This window comes from Elgaria multicarinata, chromosome 8, assembly GCF_023053635.1.
Source record: "Elgaria multicarinata webbii isolate HBS135686 ecotype San Diego chromosome 8, rElgMul1.1.pri, whole genome shotgun sequence".
NCBI lineage: Eukaryota > Metazoa > Chordata > Lepidosauria > Squamata > Anguidae > Elgaria > Elgaria multicarinata.
The window spans coordinates 25292087-25319228 of NC_086178.1; the positions used below are offsets into that span (position 1 = coordinate 25292087).

The 27142-nt window shown below is 42.3% G+C and overlaps 1 protein-coding gene across 1 annotated transcript in view; it reads left to right on the forward strand.

Annotated features, from left to right (window-relative positions):
- The window catches only part of SI (sucrase-isomaltase), a 162099-nt gene that overhangs the window by 124959 nt on the left and 9998 nt on the right, over window positions 1-27142 (forward strand). Inside the window, exons 47-67 of the mRNA XM_063132013.1 lie at window positions 1636-1809; window positions 2528-2680; window positions 3532-3738; window positions 4612-4766; window positions 5080-5248; window positions 5572-5668; window positions 5771-5883; window positions 6189-6314; window positions 8780-8908; window positions 9564-9674; window positions 11844-11906; window positions 12283-12399; window positions 12797-12881; window positions 14876-15014; window positions 17080-17213; window positions 18020-18054; window positions 18156-18272; window positions 20187-20335; window positions 22819-22903; window positions 23003-23059; window positions 25800-25924. Coding sequence (XP_062988083.1) covers window positions 1636-1809; window positions 2528-2680; window positions 3532-3738; window positions 4612-4766; window positions 5080-5248; window positions 5572-5668; window positions 5771-5883; window positions 6189-6314; window positions 8780-8908; window positions 9564-9674; window positions 11844-11906; window positions 12283-12399; window positions 12797-12881; window positions 14876-15014; window positions 17080-17213; window positions 18020-18054; window positions 18156-18272; window positions 20187-20335; window positions 22819-22903; window positions 23003-23059; window positions 25800-25924 — 2540 coding nt within the window. The remainder of the gene's footprint in view (window positions 1-1635; window positions 1810-2527; window positions 2681-3531; window positions 3739-4611; window positions 4767-5079; window positions 5249-5571; window positions 5669-5770; window positions 5884-6188; window positions 6315-8779; window positions 8909-9563; window positions 9675-11843; window positions 11907-12282; window positions 12400-12796; window positions 12882-14875; window positions 15015-17079; window positions 17214-18019; window positions 18055-18155; window positions 18273-20186; window positions 20336-22818; window positions 22904-23002; window positions 23060-25799; window positions 25925-27142) is intronic.

Sequence of the window (27142 nt, forward strand, 5' to 3'; positions counted from 1 at the left end):
GTGCGGGAGTCTATCAGATCCTGTCTTCAGGCACCTAGCCTGCCATGATGGGTGAGCCACTCTCCAAAGCCAGGAGTCCAGTAAACCCGGCTCCTCTCTTATGTGATACTTTGAAAGTGTGGAGAGACTGACCTACGTCACCCCCTCCTGGTGCTTCACAGCTCCAAATAGGTGAGGCAGGTAGGTTCCCAAAGGCAAACCTTATCCTGACATGAGAGCTGCACAGCCCCCAAGCAGCAGGTCCTCTGGATATGCTGATCACCAAAAGGTGCCAGAGTGCTCACTGCTCCTATTGTAATATCGTGCAACTCCCTGCACACCCCTGGCGATCCAATCTAATCCACCTACAGTATTTACTCACCCCCCTCACTAATCGTAATTCCAGTATGGAGTAGGCAAAACTTTACACAACTACGAATTCATGGCAGGTAAAATTCCTACTCATCCCCCACCCCCTCCAAAGGAAGTGACTGGCTAATCCCATGCTAGAGAGCTTCAGCTATTGGGCGGTATAAAAATGTAATAAATAAATAAATGCTAGTTAAAGGAATGGAGCGTTGGAAAGCGAAAGAGGCTAGGCTTCGGCGGGGCAGGCCTTTATTGGCTCTGCCCTGCCCATACCTCACACTGCTCACCTGCGTCTTGCATATGCAGCATCTTTCTTCCCCTCCTACCCACCTGCAAAAGCCACCCCCCTCCCGCCCAAGCTATTTCAGCTAGGCAGGAAGCGGGCTTAGTCAGAGTGGTGGATGCACGGTTGTTAGCTAGTCTGTGTGCCTTTGAATTAGGTACAATGTCAAATAGTGGAATGATGCAAACCAGTGCACAAAAACAACAATTTGGAAAATCCTTCCCTGGTGAAAATGGCATATCACTTTTTGACAAGGGAGAAATGTTCGCAAAAATAATAGAAGTTTTCCTCGTCCCTAATCATGGCAGAAGGGGATCTAGTGGGGAAAGGGTTCGGCCAGAAGATCTGGCCGGGGGAGGGGGAATCTGGGTTCATGTTGTATCTTTGGCATGAACAGATTGTTTTGCCTTATGCCTGTCCTGTTTCTGCAAACTGTGAATAATTAAAACTTCTCCCACAGGGTAAGTGTGTTGCATACATTGTAGCGGCAAAGTACTGGTGGTAACTTGAACACTATAATATGTTAATTAAAAATATTTTAAAATGTCCAGAAACATACTATATTAGTTAATTGATGTCAGGAGCAAGACTCTTGGGCTGGGGATGAGATGGAGTGTGTGTGTGTGTGTGTGTGTGTGTGTGTGTGTGTGTGACAAAGTAATTAGCTAAATCAACCCACTCTTTCTATTGAGTGACTTCTGTAAATTCTTCCTAGTAAAATTGTTGTTCTAAATGTATCCTATCCAACCCACCTTGATCACAGAAGCTGACTAATGACCCAATCTATTGAACCTTTAACATGCAAATGGATTTGTAGAAGTGGATGTGATAAAGTTCTTTGCCAATACACTAACAGTATTGGTAATACCCCACAACTGGATTCGATTTCACCAGCATGGTGGAAGGGGGAATCGTACAGTAGAAAGGGGCTGAAACACGATAGAGATTGTGGCCAACAACTGTGAAACCATAAATAAAAATATGGTAAACCCTCTGTCTTCCAGGGTGTCTTGGACATCAACATCGCCCATCAAAGATATTCGGACCCCAACAACTTAAAGTTTGGTGAAATTAAAATCCTTGGAGTAGTAGCTAACATCCCTTCCAATGTTACAGTGCTTCAATATGGTGTAGCAATTCCATCGAACCATAGAGCTGACTATAATTCTTCCAATCAGGTAAGAAAAAATAATCTTGGCAGTAGAAACTGCATAAGAACATAAGAAGAGGCCTCCAGGATCTGATGAAAGGCCTGCTAATTCAGCATCCTGTTTCTCACTTTGGCCAACCAGAGGTCCATGGGAAGCCCAGAAGCAGGACAGCAGAAGAAAAGCCCAGTTCTGCTGTTCTTTCCCAGCAACTGGTATTCACGGGCATACTGGCTCTGATCCTAGACATAGCATGTCACTCTCATGATTAGTATCCATTGATAGCCATATTCCTTGAATTTGAATTTCCCTGATCTCAGCTTTAGGTTTGAATACTCTGCATCACTTTGAATACTATTTGCATTTTTATGTATTCCCAGATAGGGATGGCCAAGCTCGCCCCCCTTCCACCTTGTCTTCTTGTTGGAACCCCTGCCAGCCCCCCCCCCCTTTTGAGTGCATGGGTCAAGCCATTGGACAGCCTGCAGGTACCCAGTGAGCTTCAAAACACAAAACCACTCTTTTGACCTCACAGTTTCCTGCTGCAGCACCCATTTCACAGAATGGCACATTGAACTCTTCAGACCTATGTCTATGCAATAAAGAGACAATCCCACTGTCTATAAATTCTAACCTAATAAAATGCATCTCTCTCTCTCTCTCTTAAATAGCTTAAATAGGCTGCTATTTAATATACACAGGAATGTGAATCTGAGTTTGTCATTTGTTGCTTGTTTTATTTGCAAAGGTCTTGCACATTACAGGGCTTCAGCTGGCCCTGGGGCAAACATATTCAGTACGATGGGGGCAAGAGCCCATTCAAGACACGGAAAAATTTGACTGTCATCCATACCCCGAACCCACCCAAACTACGTGTGAAGACCGTGGCTGCATCTGGCAGGTAAACAATAACGGTGAAACGGTTTAAAAGGAATCATTTCTTGTGACAATAGCCAGGCTCAACTTCCTGGAGAAGTTCACTAGGCCCTTTCAACAGCAGGTGAATGTGCCTATTTTTTTTCCCTACGAAAAAGGATTTCCCAATTTCTGAGTCTATTTGGAAGCATTTTGGTTTTTCATGGTAAAATTTAATTATCATTTGCAGTTATGGGAAATTTAATTGTAATCTTCATGCTGTTAGTAAGGTTTCTTTTATTTATTTATTTATTTATTACTTTTCCCTTCATTTCCTATTCTTTGTAAAATAGTGATAAATGTTTTTCAATCCTCGGTATTGTTTTAGAATGGATTGATTTGGTATTGTTAAACAATATCCAACACACACATACTTACATACACACATACACATTCATAAATACTATATAAATAAGGTGACGTGGTCCAGTATGAAAGTCAGGGGTGCAGAAGAACCTCTTTCAGCCGAAGGGGAAATCCAACGGTTTTTGGGATGCTGGACTTGCCTGGTGCATCCGACTTGGCTTGCATCTACGAGCTGAGCCAAGTGTTTTTCCTAAATTCCAAGGACATTTTCTGTATTTATTTTGAATTTGTGGAAATAGACACTTGCATATAGACTGAATTGCAGCTGCTATGTTTGTAATTTGCACACATTTCAGCTGTGATTTGCCCAAATGTCTGTTTCAACAAAAAACTCCCTACTTGGGTGTAAGCCCCATTAAACAGAATGGGACTAGCATTCAAGAAAACATGCATCAGATCACTTTGTTAGGTGTCATTTATCTCCCTTATCACCTATAGAATTAACTAAATTAAGATGGCATTTCGTTTCAGGTTGCCTCTACTCCTGGTGTGCCGTATTGTTATTACCCCAGTAACTATGGTTATACTGTCAGTAACATCCAAAACACAGCTGTGAGCTTGACAGCTGATCTCCACAGGATCACCAGCATCCCTAACCCATATGGATCTAGATCACCAGCAGTGGACCTGCTTCGCTTGGAAGTGAAATACCACTACAATGACATGCTACAGTTCAAGGTAAACTGCAGTCTCGTGAGATCTGCTTATTTTTCCTTAGGGTTCTATGTTGAAAAGCCATAGTGGAGGCTGTTGAAGTGTCTTTCTCAGCGGCCATATCCCCCCACAACACATGTAGATGATAACAACTTCATGGTGCATCACAGTGCTGATGCACTGACATTATAATTTGGGTGATGCAGCTTAAAAAAATCATTGGCCATCAAGTGAAGTGTTGCCAAAATGGAGGGCATTTGAACGTGCATATTATGACAATAGTAGAATCATAGAATCATAGAATAGCAGAGTTGGAAGGGGCCTACAAGGCCATCGAGTCCAACCCCCTGCTCAATGCAGGAATCCACCCTAAAGCATCCCTGACAGATGGTTGTCCAGCTGCCTCTTGAATGCCTCTAGTGTGGGAGAGCCCACAACCTCCCTAGGTAGCTGATTCCATTGTCGCACTGCTCTAACAGTCAGGAAGTTTTTCCTGATGTCCAGCCGGAATCTGGCTTCCTTTAACTTGAGCCCGTTATTCCGTGTCCTGCACTCTGGGAGGATTGAGAAGAGATCCTGGCCCTCCTCTGTGTGACAACCTTTTAAGTATTTGAAGACTGCTATCATGTCTCCCCTCAATCTTCTCTTCTCCAGGCTAAACATGCCCAGTTCTTTCAGTCTCTCTTCATAGGGCTTTGTTTCTAGACCTCTGATCATCCTGGTAGTTGAACTGCCCTTCTATATTGACCCTGATAAGGAGGAAAGCCTTGGTAACACCAGAAGAATAACACGGTTGCATTGCATATTTTGCACATATTGAAAATACTGTCTTTCTGTTGTGATGGCCATTGGCTACAAACAATAAAGAAATGAAATGAAATACTGTCTTTTCCATAGATCTATGATCCCAATCTCAAAAGATATGAAGTCCCGGTTCCACTCTTCACCCCAAGCAGCCCTCAAAGTACAGAAGCTAATCGGCTCTATCAGGTGGAAATTTTGAACAACCCGTTTGGCATACGGATCCGACGCAAAAGCACAGGAACTGTCATGTAAGTAAAGTCCTTACTTTTATTGATTGGAACATGGATCATTGGGAACAGACGTAGACCTAGCCCTACCTCAAAGTTATGCATTTTGAAAATAACCGCATGTGGAATATTGGGTCTTGTTGTTGTCACCTCAGGTCAATTGTAGCCAAGCCAAGTTAGTAGCTGTCTTGGAAATATGGTAGCAGGTAGTCCTTCTTGATCCTAGAATCAATAGCTGTTTCCTCACTCTTTTATTCTCCCAAGAGAAATGCCTTCTTTCCCACTTTTTCGTGTTCTGTACTATATGATCTGGATAACCGTCCTTCTTTTGTAGCTGGGATTCTCAAGTTCCGGGCTTCACCTTTAGCGACATGTTCATTCAGATTGCTACTCGCCTGCCATCCCAGTATGTATATGGATTTGGAGAAACTGAACACACTCATTTCCGAAGGAATATGAACTGGCAGACTTGGGGAATGTTCACAAAGGACCAACCTCCTGGGGTAAGCAGAGTTCTTGGTGTGTGTTTTTTTTTAAAAAAATGTTCTTTGGCTTTCTTTGTTTATTTCACTTCTAATATGGAAACTGAAATGGGTTTGGGACATAGTTTTTCCTAAGCAGTTAAGATCCTTTAGGAATTTAAAGAACATGGCAAACGTATTTAAGAAAGAAAGAAAGGAACTTTAAGTGCAGGAATGTGGAATACATTGATTTGTCCTAAAAATAAAACAGTATGTGAAGATAATGTTTTGTGTGGCCAATGAAGAGACATTGTCGGTGCAAGAGAACTGAAATTCCTTTGTGTTTGTGATTTTGTTTCTTATAGTACAAATTGAATTCATATGGTTTCCAGCCCTTCTACATGGGACTGGAAAACGACGGTAGTGCTCATGGAGTCCTTTTGCTGAATAGTAACGCTATGGGTAAATGAATGGCATCTTTTAACACAAACACAATTTTGTTGCTTCTAGATACATTTGAAATGATCAACATTGATCACTGACTCTGTCTTTTGGATTTTTCAGATGTCACCTTCCAGCCAACACCTGCCCTTACATATCGCACGATCGGAGGAATTCTGGACTTTTATATGGTTTTGGGGCCAACTCCAGAGGAAGTGGTTCAGGAATACACCAGAGTAAGATAGATCTGGGATATTAACTTACATACCCTGATGCAGTAATGGAATTTGGGCCCTTAAAACAGGCTTCCACATGTGCATCTAATGCCAAACATCTAATGTTCACTTTTCAGTGAACACACCACGTTAGTCTAGTCCCAACTGAATTGGCTGTATGCATCTATTAAAATGGAGGATATGTGTGTCACCAGTTGTGTGCAAGTAGATCCAGATTGGGGTCATACTATTGATTGCAGTTCTCTCTCCCCACCCCACCCCATTTCCTCTCCTGACATTGTTGTTTTTGGTGATATCATCTGCAGCTTGTAGGACGACCTGTTATGCCACCCTATTGGGCTTTAGGATTCCAGCTATGCCGCTATGGATACAAAAATGCTTCTGAAGTCGAAGATCTGTATAATGCAATGAGAAAGGCTCAAATACCCTATGTAAGTTTCTTACAAATGCAATCTGTTGCTTTTTGGACTTTGATGAAGAAGTATTTCAACAAAAATGAAATAGTAATTAACACAACTAAATTGGAGTTTAGCATAACCTCTGTTTGTTTGTTTGTTGTTTGTTTGTTTGTTTTTAAACACTGGAAATATTAAGATGATGATGATAGAGATGACAATACCCTTTCATGGATTCTGACCATCTGATGAAGTGGACAGAGAACTTTTCTAGTTGTTTAACTTGCTACCTAGTGCTGCTTTTGCTTCTGGAATGTGTGCAGGGTTTTGATGGGTTCTTCACACAGCATTTTTTTTTCTTTTGCTGCATATTGTTATGTGCCGCTATCTTGTAGCAGGATTTTCCAAGATGTTAATGGCATGCCTGACAACTGTTGATCACCAAACCATCCTTTCCTGGTTTGATGGCACCATCCATATTGACTTAGATCCCACCTAAAAGCTCTCTGTCCACATACATCACCCCCTCACAACCATGATTGTGTTGCTAGTTACAATTAAATGGAGAACTCTTTATACAAGATTGTAGTAACATGGAACTACATGCAATTACGATGGTAACAGGGAATTATGTGTAATAGCAAAAGGAAACTTAGCAGAATTTGAATTTCTAGCAGTTTTTGATACCAAGGCTTAGAAAAATATGCTTCTATGCCCAATAGGATGAATCCAGAGGGACCCTTCTGCATATAAAAAATCGTAGAATCATAGAATAGTAGAGTTGGAAGGGGCCTATAAAGCCATCGAGTCCAATGCAGGAATCCACCTTAAAGCATCCCTGACAGATGGTGCATTTCATTCATGAAAGGACTGTTTTATACTTTATTGTACAGTGCATTGCACTTGACAAATGAAACTGAATCTAAAAATGTTCTTCCAGTTGCACACTATGACAAGCAGAACCATGGGAACTGCTAGAGAGCATATATTTGATTACACTGCATGAACTGTTGTGTGAACTCTTGCACGTGTTTTTGTAGATAACCAGTGGATATTTCCCTTCTGTTCATGGCTCCTTGGAGCCAATCCAATTTAACTTTGATATATGATTATAACATTAACTATGAAGATTCTAAACTGAAAGCAGCCCTTTGTTCAGAAGTATTATTTTGATTGTGGCATACACAAATAGCAAAGAAAGAAACCAATATACAATACAATACATGCCCCATAACTGTAATAGTCTGGGTTTTTTTAAAAAACTGCTAAGATTAATTGTAGCATACTCCACTTGTAATTAACGATCTCATGGGAACGCCATGTTCATGGCACAAGAAGAGTTGGTTGGTGAAATTAAAAAAAGAAGTGTCAGCATTTATTGAATGTGTCACCTATTGATAATTTTCACTGCTAAATAGAAGACTAATGTTGCAGATCTCTTTGGCATATTTGGTTTTCCGCATTGCTGGCTGTGAGATTTATGTCTTTGCCTGTGACTCAAGAATGTGTGCGTTCTACAAGTGAAGTGAAATTTATAACTCTGAACATATAGAGAACTTGATCTGTGCACCTTCTGGTGCACATACAAATCTACCAAAACAGAAGAAATCCATCTATTGAAATAGATGGGAAAGACCTTGAGGAAGGAGAACTCCCATCCTAATTAACAATAACTATGTCTGGGTACCTGGAACAAGTCCTCCAATTTCAATAAAGTCTAAAACTGCTTTAAGCACAATTAAATTAAAAGATTTCAGACAACCCCCCACAGATTACCATCTTTCACCCGTCCCCTAAACCCAACACAAAACTGGAGACTTTGGGCCAGTGCGACATTTGCTCTTTACATTTGTACACTGAAAGCATCTTAGGTATGCATCTGGAAATGACTAAACATTTCTAATTGATTTCCATCTTAGTTTGAATCCTGAATATTAATAACTCTAAATTACATCCCGCTGTAGCCTATCATCACATGTTCATTTTATGTCAATTTTCATATATACCTTCACTACTCAATTAATTTGCTACTTTTAAAATTATTTTAATGTATTTTATGGTTGGTTTTATTGCATTTGCTTTTCGTATGTTTGTCACCTTGAGAGCTTTGGCTATAGGGCGATTCATAAATTCAGGGCTGGGGAAAGTGAGGCTCTGGGGCCAAATCCAGACAACCTGGGTTCCCAATTTGGCTTTCTAGGGTTCCCAGTTGGCTATGCTCCCTTCCCATGGCCTTTTGTGCAGGTTTTTCCCTCCATTCTAAAATGTGACAATGTCTCTCCTAAGGCTGAGTTACTTGCAGTCACAGCTTTCAGCAACAATATGTTTTTGTTTTGCTTTTGGGGGGTATTTTGGCCCTACCCTCTTTGCCTTTGGCCATACTGAAACGCAGACCCAGGGAGCGTCTCTGAACTTGAATTAGGCCCTTGGACTGAAGGAAGTTCCCAAATTCTGCATCAATGGAATGAATGAATGAATGAAATGCTTTTATTTTGACATAGGACGTGCAATATACAGACATTGATTACATGGAGCGGAAGCTAGACTTCACTCTTGGCCAAAACTTCAGCGGCCTTCCTGACTTTGTCAGACGAATAAAATCAGAGGGCTCAAGGTTCATCATCATCCTGGTTAGTAATTCAATCATTCCTGCCTTTTTGCAATTCTGCACTGTCAAATATTACACACACGCTGTCCGGGTGATAACTTGCCTTTCCCTTCCTTATTCTGCACAAATACCTCAACACATCCCTTCTTGTCCTCTTCACTATCCAGCTTCATCCTCCTTATTCATCCAAATGTCTTCTGTTCCCCAAAACATAAAGGGCCTCCTCCTGTATAATCCCTCTTGCCTTGACATTATCTGTTGAGGCCCTGCTTTGAGTTTCCTTTCCGGAGGAGTTCAGATATCTTCCACCAAGACTTGTCGGAGTAGCTGACAGTGACTTCCTACTCGAACATTTTCTCTCATAAAAGGTCCACCAGGACAGCTACCTGCAATCTTTCATGAAGCAACTCAAACCCTTTGTGCCCCACACAGGTTTGGGAGATTAGGGTCTAGACGGAACAATTAAAGTGGTGCAGTTATTTTAGAAAGTATTTTCTTTTGTGGATTGCCTATTTTGTTAAAGTTATGTTGTGTATTGTAATGTTTTATGCTTTTCTGCCTGGGGGGCTTTTAGAAATCTGAAACATAGGATAAAAGTAGAAGGATTAAATGAAAAGAATTAGCATACATGCCAACTGGTTCCTTTGCGACAATAAAATGGTCTCATTCTGTTTTAGGATCCAGCCATTTCAGGCAATGAAACTGCAGCATACCCCACATTCACAAGAGGCATGCAGGAGAAGGTCTTCATCACATTGCCCAACAGCAATGACATTGCATGGGCAAAGGTACCATTGCAAACTACCATCACTTCACTTGCCATATCCAAAACCCCATTTGATTGAAGGGTAGCAGGAAGGAAAACCAATACAAAGCAATTCTATGCGATCCACCCTGGAGGCTTATGAATGGGGAGGTTTACGAATATCCTCTGCGGATACTCGGGTGAACATAGGATTTGTTGTATGACTACTGCCCTGGTCTCCTCCCCTCCCGCCCTTGGGAATGCCTCTTTTATCCCATCTCTGTGCTTCGTTTTACAAGCATGGAGAGGTAGCTGGCATGATTCTCTCCACACCAGCTACAAGGGGGAGAGGAATGTGTTTTTGGGGGTGTGATGTCGGAGCCCTGTTTCCCACCTCATAGCCAGGAGACCGAGCAATCCTTATTCCCCCAGATGCTATCTAGGGAGCATAGGATTGCTCTCCCAGCCATTACCCATATTCAGGGCAGTGATTATGACTTCACCATTTTTCTGTTGTTTGTAGGAATTGATTTATGTGACTTTAAAACTAGTTTATAATAGGGGTGTGCACGGACCCCCCGCTCCGCCCCGCGGGCCGATCTGAACATTTCGGATCAGCCCGCTCCGCTCCATGCCGCTCCACCCATACTCTGCTCCTCTTCGCCGCAGAGCTCCGGCTCAGAATCGGAGCTCCGCAGTGGAGGGGAGTGGTGCCAGGTAAGGCCGGGAGAGGAGGGCGGGGGGGTTACCGGGCCCTGCCGCCGTCGCCGCCTGTGTGGCGACGGCAGCAGAGCCCGGTAAGGGACCAAGGGGGAGGGGGGCCTTACCTGCCTCCATCCGCGGTCCGTCGGCTTCTTCAATTGAGCCCGCGGTTCAACCAGGAAGTCTGGGCCGTGTGGCCTAGACTTCCTGGTTGAACCGCGGGCTCAATTGAAGAAGCCGAGGGACCGTGGACGGAGGCAGGTAAGGGAGAGGAGGGGGGGTTACCGGGCCCTGCCGCTGTCGCCGCATGGGCGACAGCGACAGCGGCAGGGCCCGGTAAACCCCACTTACCTTTCCGGCGGAGCTCCAGATCGAGGCGAAGGATCCGCCTTCACCTCGATCCTCTTCGCCTCCGCCTTAAGGGGAGGCAAAGCACCCTGCTCTGCTTCTAATTCGCTGGTCCGATTAGAAGCGGAGCACATCCCTAGTTTATAATACTGTTACTTTTCAGTTTAAATTTTAAATAAGGGTTTGGGAGAAGAGCAGAGGAAGGATAGCTCCATTAGTGTTCTGGCTGGTTCTGGCGGAAACCCAGAATTGAAACACAGCTCCAATGAAATAAGAGCCAGCAGCCTCCGCTGGATGTACATGGGTTTCATTTTGCCTCCAATACATATGAGCATGCCCAAACTGAACCTCTACATGCAGCCATGAGCATGTGTCTGCCATAAAAGCTTGCAGCTTGGCAAACATAAGTCTCATTTTGGGTACTCAGTTAGATTTGCACAAATTTTCTGATTTGCACAAATTTCCTCTATAGACTGCATCAGCCCCACTTTAGCCTATGGAGGAAATTTGTGTAAATTAGCAGAGATTTGCACAGTTTTGGGGAAAAGTGTACAAATATCCCATTCAGTCACTTCTCAATTTGCACAAATTTCCCAGTCACCCAAAGCAAACAGTAGTGATGTTGGAGGAATCTGTTTTGGGGGAGGAGTTCAGCAAGGTCTTGCCAGTTTGCCCCCTCCCCCAGATGTCTGCTCACAGATCCCTGAGATGGTTCAGACTTGGATTATTTCTGGTTCATTTTTATTTGTGCAAATCGGGATTTGCACAAATTCATGGGTGGGAACATTTACAGAAATTGTAATTTGTGCAAAATCACAGCCGTAAATACTGCTATTTTTGTAAAATTGCAGGCATAAATGGTGCTTTACAACTGCATTTTTATGCAAATTGCTCTATTTATGGCACTGTTTTTGCATAAATCACGATTTCCCTAAATATCTCCTGCCTTGAATTTGCACAAATGGCAGCTCATGTCTGGCGAGAGTCTGGCAAGCAGAGCAGAAACAGGACATGGGGGGCAGTTTGCCCCTCCGTAGCAAGTGCTGACAGTAAACAGGAATCAGGAACCAAACTCCTTAGACCATAAAAGAGCAACAAGTTTCAGAATCAGACAGTAAGTTCTTTTGGATGTCTGATTTATTCTTCATGCTTTTCGAATTAGGTGTGGCCAGATTATCCCAATGTAACTGTTGATGAAAATGCAAGTCTGGAAGAACAACTTGAGGTATTCTTTCCATTTCTTTTTTAAAAACTTCTTTCATCATTTTAACCCTGTTTTTTGAAAGCCACATATTAACTATAGTGATCAGGGCGAATGCCTATGATAGAGCTCCTGGAATGAATTTAGACTACAATTCCCACCATTCCTGGCCATTGGCTGTGGTGGCTGTGGCTGATGACAGTTGTAATCCAAAACAACCAGAGTGAACCACATTCCAAGATTGTTGTCCTTTGAGATCCAGGCAAAAACATTTTTTCTCTTCCTACTTCCTAATGCATTGTCTTATATTTCTGTAATGCATTGTATATTATTTTGATTATGGTGATTTCATATCTCATTTTGAAAATTATATTTTTTTCCCTTCCTGTGTTATTATCAGAAGTACCGGGCCTATGTTGCTTTCCCCGATTTCTTCCGCAATTCCACATCACAATGGTGGCAAAGAGAAATAACAGAATATCATGCCTCCGTTCTGCAGTTTGATGGCCTGTGGACTGTAAGTACCATGCACTGTAGCTTTGATGGCATGATGGCTTTTTTTTATAACTCTTGATCTTTATCTGGAATGCTTATTATGAAACCTCCTCCCTGGAATTTCTTTAGGCTAATTGATATGCAGTGTCCTGTTTCATATCATTTCCAGTCTGTGTTCAAGAGCCTGGTTTTGACTGTTAAAGTCCTAACTGACCTGAGTCCGGGATTTGTTATGGAGGATCCTTTCCCATATATACTCTTCTTGAATAAAGACTGTACAAAGTAGTGGACTAGTGGTCCTTCAGGTTCTACCACTCTGAGTGGTTAAGTTGTCTTCCAAGAATGGGGCTTTTTCAGAGCTCTAGCATAAACCAAAGTTACAGATTTGTTAATATTTTCATCCTTAAAAAATATTTCAGGACATGAATGAACCATCCAACTTCATTGACGGAAACATTGGTGGCTGCCATAATGATAACCTAAATCACCCTCCATATTTACCAGGTAAATTTGGTTTCTGAAACACATAGTCTGATCCAACTACAGCTATGAATACCTAATAGGGTTATATGAGAAATCTGTTCCCATTTGATTTTGTCCAGGATTTACCCAGTTCACACCTCCTGTACCTGAATGCAGACTTGATTGCAATCTGCAGTCGACATCCGCACATTTTCCATGCTTGCAATGTGTGATTCACAGGACCCACAAAATTGCCTTCGACAACATACATTTGAAAAATGTGTACAAAACAGCTTCAATCCATGGGCCAAGAATACACAGATTTTTTTTTTAAAAAAAATATCCCCTATTGATGCATACATTTGTAAAAATTTGCAAAAGCAAAGCATATGCACACAATATGCACAAATTGTTCTAGAGAAGAAAAGAAATAAAGATCACAATGCGATGTACACATGTCAGGTTGGAATGAGCTTCAAGGAAGCTCATTTGGAAGACTTTCATGAGCTCAATTTTTCTGATTCACACATCCCTAGTAATTAGGTCCTATTTAAAACTTGTAACTTACTCTATTAGTTGAAAACCGAATTTAATTATGACTAAATATAACAAAGCCATAGCTTAAGTCACTTAGGCTGCAATCCTAAACAAACTTACTAGAGAGTAAAGCCCACTAAACACAGAGGACATAATTCTTAGTAGACAGGCATAGGATCAGAGTACATGACTCACGTCATTCGAACAGAAAAGAAATATCAACTGTTTAATATACTTATCATTTATTAGCTGTTTTAAAATCTTTAGAGTCAACATCTTGTCCAAACCCCTACTTAATGCAATTAAAATAATTCCACTGTATACTTCGGTTCAAATAACAATGGTAGTATGCTAGAGCCATTAAAAACTTTAATCTGCGTTTTCTCAAATGCGGCCTTCCGTTCTGACCTACAGGAAGGGAGCAGGTTAAAAGCCTAACTATATTATGAAATGAAACTTTCCTTTCCCAAACCTGCAAAGTACATATAATTGGCTTTTGGATGTCCAGGAAAGATCCTTTTGGGCAGTGGAGGCTGGTGGCTCTGATTTCAGTGGAACTGTGAATCCATTCTAGGTTTCAGTCAGAACCAGGCAACACTCTAAAGGAGCTATCCAACTTGCTGAACCTAGTTGGGGTTGGGGTTCAGCACTTTGGATAGCTCCTTTAGAGTTCTGGCAGGTTCTTGCTGAAACCTGGAATGGATTGACAGCCTGCCAAAACTGGAGCCACTAGCCTCCACTGCATGTGGTTATTCTTTGTGGCTCTCCAGGTATACCATCCAGGTACTGACCACACCAAGGCATGCTTATATTTAACTGCACAACCTCATTATGTACTTCCAGATCACTCTGGAGCCCTCTGTTTGCAGGAAAGAAAGGCCCTGCAAACTGAGCAACCATTTGGATGAGAGAATAGATTGCAATTTGTCTGTGTTCTCAGCTGCAAATGGCTATCCAGTGCAGTAATGTGGTATATTGTATGAGAACAGGGTCAAATATATCTTTTCCCAAATGATGTATAAGCTAGTAACATGTTCCATTTCTGTGAATATGACATACTACTGTGAGAATCAAGGGCAGATGAGGAAAGTTTGAACTAGTATTTATTTCCCTGATTCATGGAGTGATACCATTTTCCTCCTAATATGATAGTCTTTGTGAAAATCCTTGTGAAGATTTGCAACAACATATATACAATATGCACAGACGTTCAGTGAAAAGAAAAGAGGTGGGAAGCATGATCAGCATCTGATAACCAGCCTTAACTCTAAAGGACCTATCTAAGGTGCTGAACCTATTTTGGGGGTACATTTCAGCAAAAGATGTATATGCTTGATCGTTGGTTGAGACAAAATGTCATGTTCCATTTCTGTGAATATGACATACTACTGTGAGAATCAAACGCACATAAGGAAAGTTTGAACTAGCATTTATTTCCCTCATTCATGGAGTGATACCATTTTCCTCCTAATGTGATGGTCTTATGTTATCTCCATCAGCCTTGGTTTTAAGGGAGAGAGGACTGGACCTTGTGACAATATGCATGGAAAATGAACAGCAGCTCCCTGACGGGACACCCGTGAGGCACTACGATGTGCATAACCTGTATGGATGGTCACAAGCTGAACCCACCTACTAGTAAGATATTTTCATAGCTTTATCTTCTTGAAATCACACTATTTTTGAAGTAGTCTCTGGCGTGATATAAGTAGTAACGATGTGTGAACCCAGAAACCAAAGAGACAGCTATTTCCTTTCTCGTGTTAAAGGACACTGTACGATGGGGGAAATTACTGTAAATTTCTGAAAAGCAGCAAATAAGAGGATGCGCCTTCTGCCCTGCCGAATGTCTGCCAGCAGAGGATAGGATGTCTGCTGTGCTCCAATAGTAGAGCTCTCCTTGGGTATGCATAGGGTGGGTCTGCCTGCACACAAACCATGCATATTACACCTGTGCAGAGTATTTCATCCTTTAGGGCCAGGATAAGCTGGAAATTGAAATAGCCCAAGAGAAATGGTTAAACTTTAAGATTTTTTTTTCTAATAAATTGGATTCCCCCCCCCTGTTTCTTAATGACCTTCCAAAACATTATGACCAACCAGTAAGTGCTAACTGCATGACTATGATTATATTGTAATTCTTTAGTTAATATTTCGTATATCCGCTATCCCTACTGTAAAAGCAGTGCATGAAACCTTTTAAGTCTATCATCTTGTCATGGATAATTTCTGTCATGGACAACGGGTGATCCTTTCACTGAATTCCTGTTTTCTGTTTCAGGAAAGGACTGCTAGTGTGAAAATCTAAACATTACGGAGCAATCCTATATTCCCTACATAGTTTCCCTGGCCCATAGAATTGGTCAGGAACACCTCTTTCACCACTAGAGTTAGAGCTTCAACCTCAGGGAAGGTTTTCTGATGTTCAACCCCCCCTCCTGACACCACACAGCCACTATGGAGTTTTCCATAGTGACTTCCTCTATGAGGTCAGAACTCATAGAATGTCATCTTCATTAATGGAGGAGAGGGAGTGGGAAAGGATACAAAGGATCCTAAGTCCGACCAGCCCAGTCCCCAGGAAACACTTAGGGCCTTGCTAGACAAGGCCTTAGCACGCTTTGAGACCCGGTTTCCCTGCTGTGCGTCCAGATGGCGCACAGGGGAATCCGGGCCCAGGCCGCACTGAAGCCTGCCCTAATGCGCCATAAGCGAATTCGCTTATGGTGCACCTTTTCCACAGCCCCGGCCTGAGACTGGGGCTGCGGAACGTCTAGCAGGGTCCGTGGCTTTTTGCAGCTACTCGCTTACTCGCAAGTAGCCGGGAAAAGCCACGGACTGGGCTGGGGTGATCCCATGGGGGGAGATAGGGGGGGAACGCCGTACCGGCAGGAGAGGGGGAGGGCGAAGGGCAGCACGGGACGACGAGGAAGGGCGCAGGGTGGCACGGGACGACGAGGTATGGCGAAGGGTGGCACGGGACGACGAGGGAGGGTGAGACGGGATGGGGAGGGATGGCGGAGGACAACACAGGGGACAGGATGGGGAGGGAGGGTGGGGAAAGAGGGGGCAGGGGGCAGGGGGCTTACTTTAAAAAAGGGTGTGGGCTAATTTTTTTTTAAAAAAACCTTACCTTGTCCGGAGTCTTTGGGCTGCACGTGGCCCCTTAAAAAAAAAAAAAAGGCAGACGCTGCAGGGCTTCCGTCAGCCAGGTCTAGCACGTCAGCCAGGTCTAGCAAGGCCCTTAGACATGCTTAAGAGTACATCTAAATGTTTCCTTGCCATTGCCATCAATGGGAGGAGGAAACGATTTTCTTCTGTCCATGGGTGGAAGAAAAATACAGGAGGCTGTAGCTGTCACCACACCTCCACCTAGTTTGAAAGAACTGACAGAGCATAAGAGGAAATGGAGCATTCTGATCTTTGAGCACATCATAGGATTGCTGTAAAAGTTGCCCACTGGGGGATACTGTTGGTCAACTAGAAGTTGTTTTAATTTAATTTAAGTTTTACACTATTATAAAATGTATTAACCTGCTTTTTAGCCCAACAGGGCTCCAAGAATGATGTATATAACATCAACTTTAGCCTTGGTGGAATCTTCAAGTAGAATAATATGGAAATTAAAGGTTTTCCCTGTAAGCCTTTCTTTTGAAAACTGATTGACACCACTCACCTGTGTTTCATTGTATGCTCCTATCAGCGGTATGCAGAATGCCACAGGAGAACGTGGGATTGTCATTACCCGTTCAACTTATCCATCCAGCGGACGATGGGCAGGACATTGGCTTGGTGATAACTATGCAAGATGGGATCAGCTTGAGAAATCTGTCATCGGTAAGAAGAATCTTCAGTTTAAATACATGTCATTTGCTAGGAAAATGTCAGATTGACAACATTGCTGTTTCAGTGAGGTATTGACCTATTTGATATGGAAGATTCACACACCTGATTATTAGCATTTGTTTACGTGATTATACAGTAGATAAGGTTTGGAGACATTCCTATCCAGAGTCTGGATGTGATCCATGGGTTGTGTTTGTCCTCTGGCAGAGTGCCCTTCTACCTCAGGGATGCATCTACAGCATAAGAATATTAGAACATAAGAAGAGCCATGCTGGATCAGACAAAGGGTCCATCTAGTCCAGCACTCTGTTCATACAGTGGCCAACCAGCCGTTGTCCAGGGATCGTCAAAGCAGGACATGATGCAATAGCATCCTCCCATCCATGTTTCCCGGCAACTGTTGTATATAGGCTCACAGCACCTGAAACTGTAGGTGGCACATAGACATAAGAACTGGTAACCATTGATGGCCTTCTCCATCAGGAATTTATAAAAAAACCCTTTAAAGTCATCCAAATTGGTGGCCATTACGACATTTTATGGTAGTGAATTCCATAGTATAACTATGCACTGTATAAAGAAGTGCTCCCCTTTATCTTTCCTGAGCTTCCCACCAGTCAGATTCATGGGATGACCCCAGTTCTAGTATTATGGGAGATGGGGGAAAATAACTCCCTATCCACATTCTCCACACTATGCATGATTTTGTACATCTCTATCATATCGCCCCTTAGCCTTCTTTTTCCAAGCGAAACAGAATTTACCCTAGAAAGTGCTGTTCTATCTCATTTTAACAGGTATCATGGAGTTCAGCCTCTTCGGAATCTCCTATGTAAGTTCTGCACTTGGATTAACTTTTCATCTGAAATTCTTTAAAACACTTCCTCATGTGACATGATGGGACATTCTAACCTCTTGTTTTCTTAATTGTAGTGTGGTGCTGACATCTGTGGCTTCTTCAATGACACAACCTATGAAATGTGCGCCCGATGGATGGAGCTCGGAGCATTTTACACCTTCTCTCGAAATCATAACGTGATGGGAACTAGAGTGCGTCAATGTTTATTGGCATTTTTTTTTGCATAAAGTAGTACGGCGACTCTAATAGTGCTTGGCATAGAAATTTGCTTTGGGTAAGGGAGCAGAGAATTCCCTCTGCCTCAGAGAGTATATTGTGAGCAGCTCTGGGGCCTGTTTATCCATAACCTTACAGAGGCATTCTCAACCCTGCCATAATAAGTGAGCACATGGAGGGAAGAAGGATACCATATTCCTTAGCTTCTAATATTTATTTTATTTATTTATTACATTTTTATACCGCCCAATACCCGAAGCTCTCTGGGCGGTTCACAATAAAAAAGCGGAGTGATGCTCACCCATTTTGCCAGTCCAACCCCAATACTACATTTCCCTACACTTGGTTGGCTGTGCTCCTATCTTTGACTTGCTGCTTTTGCCTTCCCTTCTAATATGTGGTTTGATTCAGATGGAGGCATTTCCTCTGCAGCCAGAAACCTTACTGTGTGCATCTTTTGCTTGCATGTGACACATATTGTGGGTGATCTATGATAGACTGGAAAGCTTTGTAGGAGAAGACTGGGTACATGACCGGCCCCAACACTTTTGAGTGATGGTGCCAGCAACCGGTGGTACAACTTTGTGTAGATATCAAGCAAGTCTGGGTTTCCTTCATTTTCCTTCCATCAGCTACACTACTGTCAAATCCTGCTACATAAAATCTCTCTCTCTTTTTTTTATATACCTTTCCGATTACAACTCGGCACATTTTAGATTAGTTTTTAGATGACAACCCAGTATTTTAGATTACAACGTGTGTGTGTGTGTGTGTGTGTGTGTGTGTGTGTGTGAAACACACCGATCTTCCTAGTGTGTTGCACACATATCATGCACAGAAATGGGTCAATGGCTGATTATATTTCAGTCAGATGGAGGAACAATGGTTCTGAGTCAGTGATGGGTGCATCAGAAAGCATCTTAAAAGGCTCACTTGGAGCAAGTTTGATATAGTATCCTTGATTCAAGGCTGGAAGATAGAAGTAACATCAGTATTAATTTTTTCCCTAAGGATATTCCTTTTAATACTCCATTTACCTTGTATTCTGCTCCAGAAACTCTTGGCATTAATAGGAGGATTTCTAGAGCCTTCAGATGATCACCCCCACCATATTTCTTAGGGGTTTTTTTTATTTCTTTGTGTCCTAGTCTGCAGGGATGCCAGAGGAATCAGTTATGGGGGTGGAGCTCAGTGAGTTTTTGCCAGCTCAGCCCCCAGATGCCAGTTTTCAGGTCCCTGAGCTGGTTTGACTCAGTGTGTGCCAAATCGGGCAAGCATGTGAGTTTTCACCTTTTTTAAAAAAATATTTGTGCAACTCCCAATCTGCACAAATTTACAGCTGGGAATATCTATATAAATTGCAATTTGTACAAATTTCCCATGCTAAATAGCACAATTTGTGCAAAACTGCAGGTGTAATTGGTCCTTTACACCTGCATTTTTATGCAAATTGTGTTATTTATGGCCATAATTTTGCACAAATTGCAATTTCCAGAAATATCACTATCCACAAATTTGTGCAAATCATGGATTCTCAGCCCCACCGAAATCAGACACGCCAGGCTCTACTGGTTTTGTTCATTTGATCAGTGGAGGCTGTGGGTCCAATTGCGAGTGCTGTAAATCCATTCTTGGTTTTAGTTAGAACAGCCAGAACTCTAAAGAGCTCTAAAAGAAACTATTTTGGAGATAAGATTCAGCATCTTCATAGTTTTGGCTAGTTCTGACAATAAACCAGAATGGATTCACAGCCCCAAAGAAATCGGCCTGAACTGATTTTTCTCATTTATTCAATTTTATTCCAAATCTCACCCACATTTTCTTTCAGAATGAGCAGAATCAGGGCAAGATATTTTGTAGTTTGCATGAATTTTGTATCTCTTTTGCAGAGGCAAGATCCTGTATCCTTTGACTCAAGATTTGAAAATATATCGAGGAATGTGCTCAACATACGATACAGATTGCTCCCCTATCTCTACACATTAATGCATAATGCCCATGCTGATGGCAGCACTGTTGCACGTCCTATGTTGCATGAGTAAGTATGAAATGGCAACAACCTGTGGGGAGCACTGTGGGATCATTTTAACACAGTTCTTACATTGCTACAATTCCCTAAAACCCAATGTACCTCCCTCTGTCATTCCCCCAAATTTACTTGGAAGTGGCAATGGACCAGTGGCTGTCCTCCAGCAGTGGTGTCCCCTCAGAGATCTTCCTGGAAGACTCTTTGCAAGACCTCCCTCCCTCTCTGACATAGCTTGTACATCTATCCTATGTGCAAGAATTAATATGGAGTGAATGGCTCAGTTCAGACAACACTTTTCTCAATGGTGGTTTTAGAACTCCACGGTGGAGTTTTTACATCACCATTGATAAACGTGTTATCTGGCAGTAAAACTTCACCCCATGGTGGAGGTGTTTTTTAAAAAAACCCTCCACAATGAATATCCATGCTGTGCAGAGGGGAGTTTCTGCATAACCATTGTGTGTTGTGTTGTGTGGCAGGCTCTGTGAAGTTTTCTGTTGTATTGGGTTAACTTTTCCCACTGGCTACAGAGTTCCCTGGCAAGAGCAGCGAAAGGAGCAAGTGCCGCTCTAGGAGGGTCGCTGGGATTGTTTCCCCACCGCCAGCAATAACTGATGGGATACAATTGGGAGGACTGGGGGAGGAGAGAGGGTGGAGGAACTGTCAATAAAACATCGCAATGGATTTTACTCAACTCCATGGTAGCCCACAGTCACAAAACGGTGGAGTTAGAACATGTTGTGTGGAGAGTGCCCCCTAAAATCTCAACTGTTGAGTGGAGTTTTCACACTGCGTTGACCAACATGTTGTCTGAACTGAGCCAATGTCTCTGTATGCTAAGGGAAAATATACTGAGGAGTCAGTTTCTCTGGACCCCTCCCCTCAACATTTCCAGCGTTCCTGTTTCCTGAGATCCTCTTGGAACTAGTGGGGTGATTGATACTGTCATCTAGGCATTTTGTGAATCCCTTTGGGATCCGGTCCCACCTTTTGTAATGTGGTTTGTAAAATGGCTAGCTGCAAGGCACTGAAATTCAACAGTGGCTTTAGACTCTTTCCCTCCACCCCCTCCTAAAGTCAGCTTGTCAGAGTTTGTCCAGTTGGCACAAGCATCATTAGGTAGAACAAAAAGAAGCTCATACAAGTAATGCATAAAGGCTTGCTTTTGACTCTGCAATTAAATAGCTGGGCAGTAGCATCTGGCAACACAGCCTCCTGTCTCTGTGAGAAAAGTGAGCAAATGACTGTGTGTATGTGTGTGGGTGGGAGAGAGAGAGAGAGAGAGAGAGAGAGAAAGGGCTCATCTACACCAAGCAGGATATTCCACTATGAAAGCAGTATATAAAAGTCAGGAGCCAGACTACTGCTTTATAGCAGCATTGAAGTGCACTGCAGGATCTACACTACTGCTTTATAGTGGTACTGAAGTGCACTGACAACTGTTAGGGCCCATTGACACATCTACACCAAGCAGGATATAACACTATGAAAGTGGTATTGAAGTGGTATATGGCATGTGTCAATGGGCCCCAACAGTTGTCAGTGTACTTGAATACCGCTATAAAGCAGTAGTGTGTCTCCTGCCTTTTATATACCGCTTTCATACCGCTTTCATAGTCCTGCTTGGTGTAGATGACCCCTAAAATAAACTAATTTTCTCCCCACTATCCATGAGCAAATTTTATTCCTATTTTTGTACAATTAGGCTGTTGATGTTTAAATGCCATGTATAGCAGGATGTAACAATCACCTACTGAGCTTGTCAAGTATAAGTTATAGGAATAGATTTGACTGACTAGAACTGAGGCCTTAGCTAGACCTACCTTTTGTTCCGGGACAGAGGAGGGGAGATCTTGCGTTGGGATTAACACGAGATCTCTCCCCCATTTACACCTAAGGCGTGACGACCTCAGGAAGAGAGGCGTTGCGCCCACCATTTTTATTTTTAAAGCAACGGCAGTGCACGAACGCTTGTGCGCTGAAGGTTAGTGTTTTTGAAAATTTAATTTGGTTTCCCCGCTCCCCCCACCCTAACCCCAATGGGCTCCGCACGAGGAATCGCGCGGAGCGGGGTCAAGGCGCGGAAATGGGCCACATGTTCCATGGTCTTGGGCTCAGCCCAGGACCACAGAAAAAGTGGTCCCAAAGGGGAGGGCTCTGTCCCGGGGCAAGGGAGGGATGATCCCTCCCTGATCCCGGGATCCCCTGTGCGTCATGTGGACGCACAGGGACAATCCCGGGGTTCACCCCAGGATATAGCCTGGTCTAGCTAAAGCCTGGGATTCAGTTCTGTATTTTTGAAAATTCAATGATTCATCCCTTAGCACTTGTTTACCCAAATATATTAAATAATTTGGGGCATATAAATATTTCAGTCAAATTGTATTAAATTAAAAAGTGAGTTACGCTTTAGAGCAGGAGATGGTTCATAATGTGTTGAGGTTGTTATCAGTCTTTAAGATGAAATAATAGTTGTTTGCCATTTTTCTCAGGTTTGCAAATGACAGGGCAACATGGGATATCTACAAACAATTTCTGTGGGGCCCAGCATTGATGATCAGTCCTGTACTTCAACAAGTAAGCAATTAAATAACTCCAGCATTGAATATATTAATGGAATTCACCCACCCTGTTTTGTGTTTGTCATCACTTTACATTTTGGTCATTAAATTCTAGGGTGCTGTGACAGTGACGGCTTATATCCCTGACGCACGATGGTATGATTATCATACGGTAAGGAACTTAAGACATCTCCTGAAAAGTAACTTCAAATCAAAAAAGCTGCTTAGAGGTTGGATTTAAGTTTAAATGCCATCCAATTGGGGATGTTGGTGAAATCCAGTTGGCTGGTGGAGCTTTCCCTAGCCTGATCCCTTGGACTTCAGTTTGTCTTTTACTAGCTGGCCCAATTGGCCTGCAACAATTCGGGCCAGTTGTTGGATTTCCAGTGTTGTTGTGTGTGTGTTTTTTTAAAAATGCACAATTACGTATGCAATTTCCACAAACTACATCAATTTCAGACATAAGTTGCACAACTTATGCAATTTATAACCAGCACAAAATGTATATACGCAAAAAGTCCCTGGAATTTGGGGAAAACCGGTGTCTTGGCTCACAAATGCAAGCCAAGTCAGGCATGCAACAGAACGCCGGTGAGCCCCAAAATGGCCGGATTTTCCAGTGACGGACATCTTTACAACCAAACAGGCTATTTTTCCTAAGCCTAGGATATTTTTCTGCAACTCAGTTCAGGGGCACATAAGGACGCAGTTCTGTAAAATCTACATACTTTTATTTATTTGTTTTATTTACATTTATTTATTTATTTATTAAAAGTGTATACCGCTCCACATCCAAAATTTTGGAGTGCTAAACAGCAGGATAAAAGAATAAAACGCCATGTTAAAATAATTACTAATAAGAAACAGAGGCCTAATATACACCAAGCAGGATATTGCATTATGAAAGCAGTATGAAAGCGGTATATAAAAGGCAGGAGCCACACCAAGAAGGATATAGCAGTATGAAAGTGGTATATGGTATTTCTCAATGGGCCCCTACAGTTGTCAGTGCACTTCAATACTGCTATAAAGCCATAGTGTGGCTCCTGCCTTTTATATACCACTTTCATACTGCTTTTATAGTGAAATATCCTACTTGGTGTAGATTAGGCCAGAGTTCTGATAAGTTTTAGGGCTAACTACAAATCCCACATTCAAGTCACATTTTCAACATCAGCCATTGCTTGACCTTTACAATGTGGGGCGAAGAGGTATTATTTTCCAGTAGAGCAATGATCCATAGAGGAGAGGCTGGGAGACCCACGCTCATCTAGGTTCTCTGAGTTCCACCTTGAAAACCCGGATCATCTCCACATGCGAATTTTCATTGTTGTGATTTCTTAAATTGCACACTCAAACGCATATTTTGCCCTCATAGATGGAAGCAGGAAAATACTTCCAGGGTGAACATTTTTTTATCAAATGTATTTTTATCGAACACATTTTGTGAACGTGATCAAAAGCTTGGGAGTTTTGCTAAGAAAAATATGCTCTCAGTCAGGATTGTGAACAAGGCAAGTTTTGATTTTAAAAAATTGAATCAAAACTAAGTTCTTCCACATCCCTAGCAGAGGAAGGTATTTATTCTTTATTTTGCCTGCCCACCAATAGACTGGGAACACCATGCACTGGGAGGGGAGGATCAAATCCCTTCCCTGAAATTACTCGCTCAATCCCTCAGGGCAGGGGTTGTTGTTATTGTTGTTGTTGTTACTATTATTATTATTATTATTATTATTATTATTATTATTATTATTATTAAATTATTATTATTATTATAGCCGAAGCTCTCTGGGTGGTTTACAGAGATTAATTCAGCAATAAAAACCTATATACAAAATTTAAGAACCATAAAAAGCATAAAAACAGACAATAGCCATTTAAAACAACTATTCTGGGGTCAGATAAAAACTCAACATATGCTGTTAACGACCTGGGAGAAGAGAAACGTCTTGACCTGGCACCGAAAAGATAACAATGTTGGTGCCAGGCGAGCCTCGTTGGGGGGATCATTCCATAATTGTGGGGCCACCACTGGAAAGAAAGAAAGAAAGAAAGAAAGAAAGAAAGAAAGAAAGAAAGAAAGAAAGTTTTTATTTGTAACTCGAGTCAAGAGGTGGAGAGATTTCAGGGAAAAACAAGTGAGAAACAAGGTTTAATCCTCCCCCCCGTCCTGATGTGCAGTGGTCTTGATCCGTCAGGACTCCGCATACTTCCTCTAGAGTTTAAAATAGAGATTATCCTCAGCTACACGCTATGCAATTGACATAACATGCAGTTTGACTGTCAGCAGGGGTTCCAGACCCATGTTTCTATTGCATACCCAGGTCACAACCTGGGCTACAAGACAATTACCATTGCAGTAGAGGAAGTTAAGTGGGAGAACAGTGAGCTATAGACCATATTCCTGCCTGCCACTTCTCCACTAGAAGTACCCTGCCCACCCAGCTCCATTTTGCAAAGGAAACAGAGGCCGGCTTGGAGGAGATTCATTAAGGAGAATAGGTCCTAGGGTTCCACTGTTTTAAATGGGAGGGATTTAAGTATATACTAAATTCTCCTATTGAAAACAATGGGACTTAAACATGTTTAACATTGGTTAGATTGTAGATATTTTCCTGAAGGATTAAACAAGTGCAACTAGTGTTCTTGTTCATAATACAGTGAAATGCTGGCCACGTACATTCTAGTAGCTTGTAACCTAAAGGCTTTTGCCTGTACTAATTATTAATATAAGTTGTTTGTACACATATATTACAGTTCTACATTAAATACAGGACTGGTCTTTCCTGTCAGTAAAACATGTGGGGATGGAGAAATTCTGGGCGATGCACCTTCTACAACTACTGTAACACCATGCAGCATTGGAAATCCGTGATTGCCATTTCAAATTTCTGATAATATTCTTCTAGGGAAAAGACATAAATGTGCGAAAGCAGTTCCAGGATTTGCAAGCACCTTTGGAGCATATAAATCTACATGTCCGGGGTGGTTATATCCTTCCCTGGCAGGAGCCTGGTATCACTACTAATGCCAGGTAGGTAGTATTCCTTATAGAATGAACTTGTGTTTTCATGGCGATTGATCTCAACTTAAGCCCTGCGTTCTCCTCCATGTACAGTGGAGGGGCAGGCTATCCCTTTTTGCACATAGACATGCCCTACTCCCATTACATTTTATTTATTTGTTTTATTTACATGCTGCGATTTCCCCAAGAACTTCAGATTTACATACATGGGGCAGTATCCAACAGTGACATTCTGCAAATTTCAATGGTACTAGCAGAGCTCTGCTGAATTTTTCAATTTTTCCAGTATACTTGCACAACCATCTGTGCAATTGCTTGCAAAAATTGTAACTTTAGTTGGATTTTCCTCTTGTGCATAGTCAGGAACCCTCTTTCCGCTAGCACAACATTATTTGTGCTAGCAAAATGACACAGTTGGATACTGCCCATGGGGATTTCAAGTGGTCAAACCTAGCTCTCAAAGATGGAACAACATTAAATGCTTGTTACATGCTACTGGATCATAACCCCAGTATGATAGGTAGGGCAACTTTACCCTTTTGCCTACCAATGTAGTCCTGATCTGATTTGGGACTCCCACGCCTGAAATTTTCATTGCCAAAAATGTGTGTTTTCATTTTTAAAGAAGAGCTTCAATTAAAAATAAAATAAAATCTGAAGGTGATGCAATTCAACAAGCAACACATCTATATTCATTATATTTTGAAATTATTAAAACAATTGGTTTGAGCAATTCCATTTTGTTTCAGTTTTTAAAAGACCACTAGACAGTGGACCACTAGACCACTAGACAGTGTTGGGGAGCCACAGGAAGCTGTGGATCACCTCCTCCACACCCGTAGGTAGAGCTACAAGGAAGGAGGAAGAAATCTAATCCTGGATCTTCCCTCCCTTTACCCGGCCCTCTCTCAGCTGCTGTGGAAAGCTTCTCTCATGATGTCACAACTGCAACCTCATAAGAGAAGTCAGAGAGGGAGAAAAGGGGTGTGCTCATAGGGGAGGGGAGAAGAGAGGCCATGATACACAATATCCTATGGGCTCTCCAGTCCCCTTCCCATTCACTGAAATGGAACCACAGCCCTGTGTAGCTGCTTTTTGCATTTTAAAACATGTCAGCAGATGCAACCTCGTCTGCATCCTCATTTAGAATGTAGATCTCAAAGACCCTAAGCCTGGTCTTTGCAGTCCATTATCCATTGATTCTGGAGCTGAGCTGTTTCAAACAAT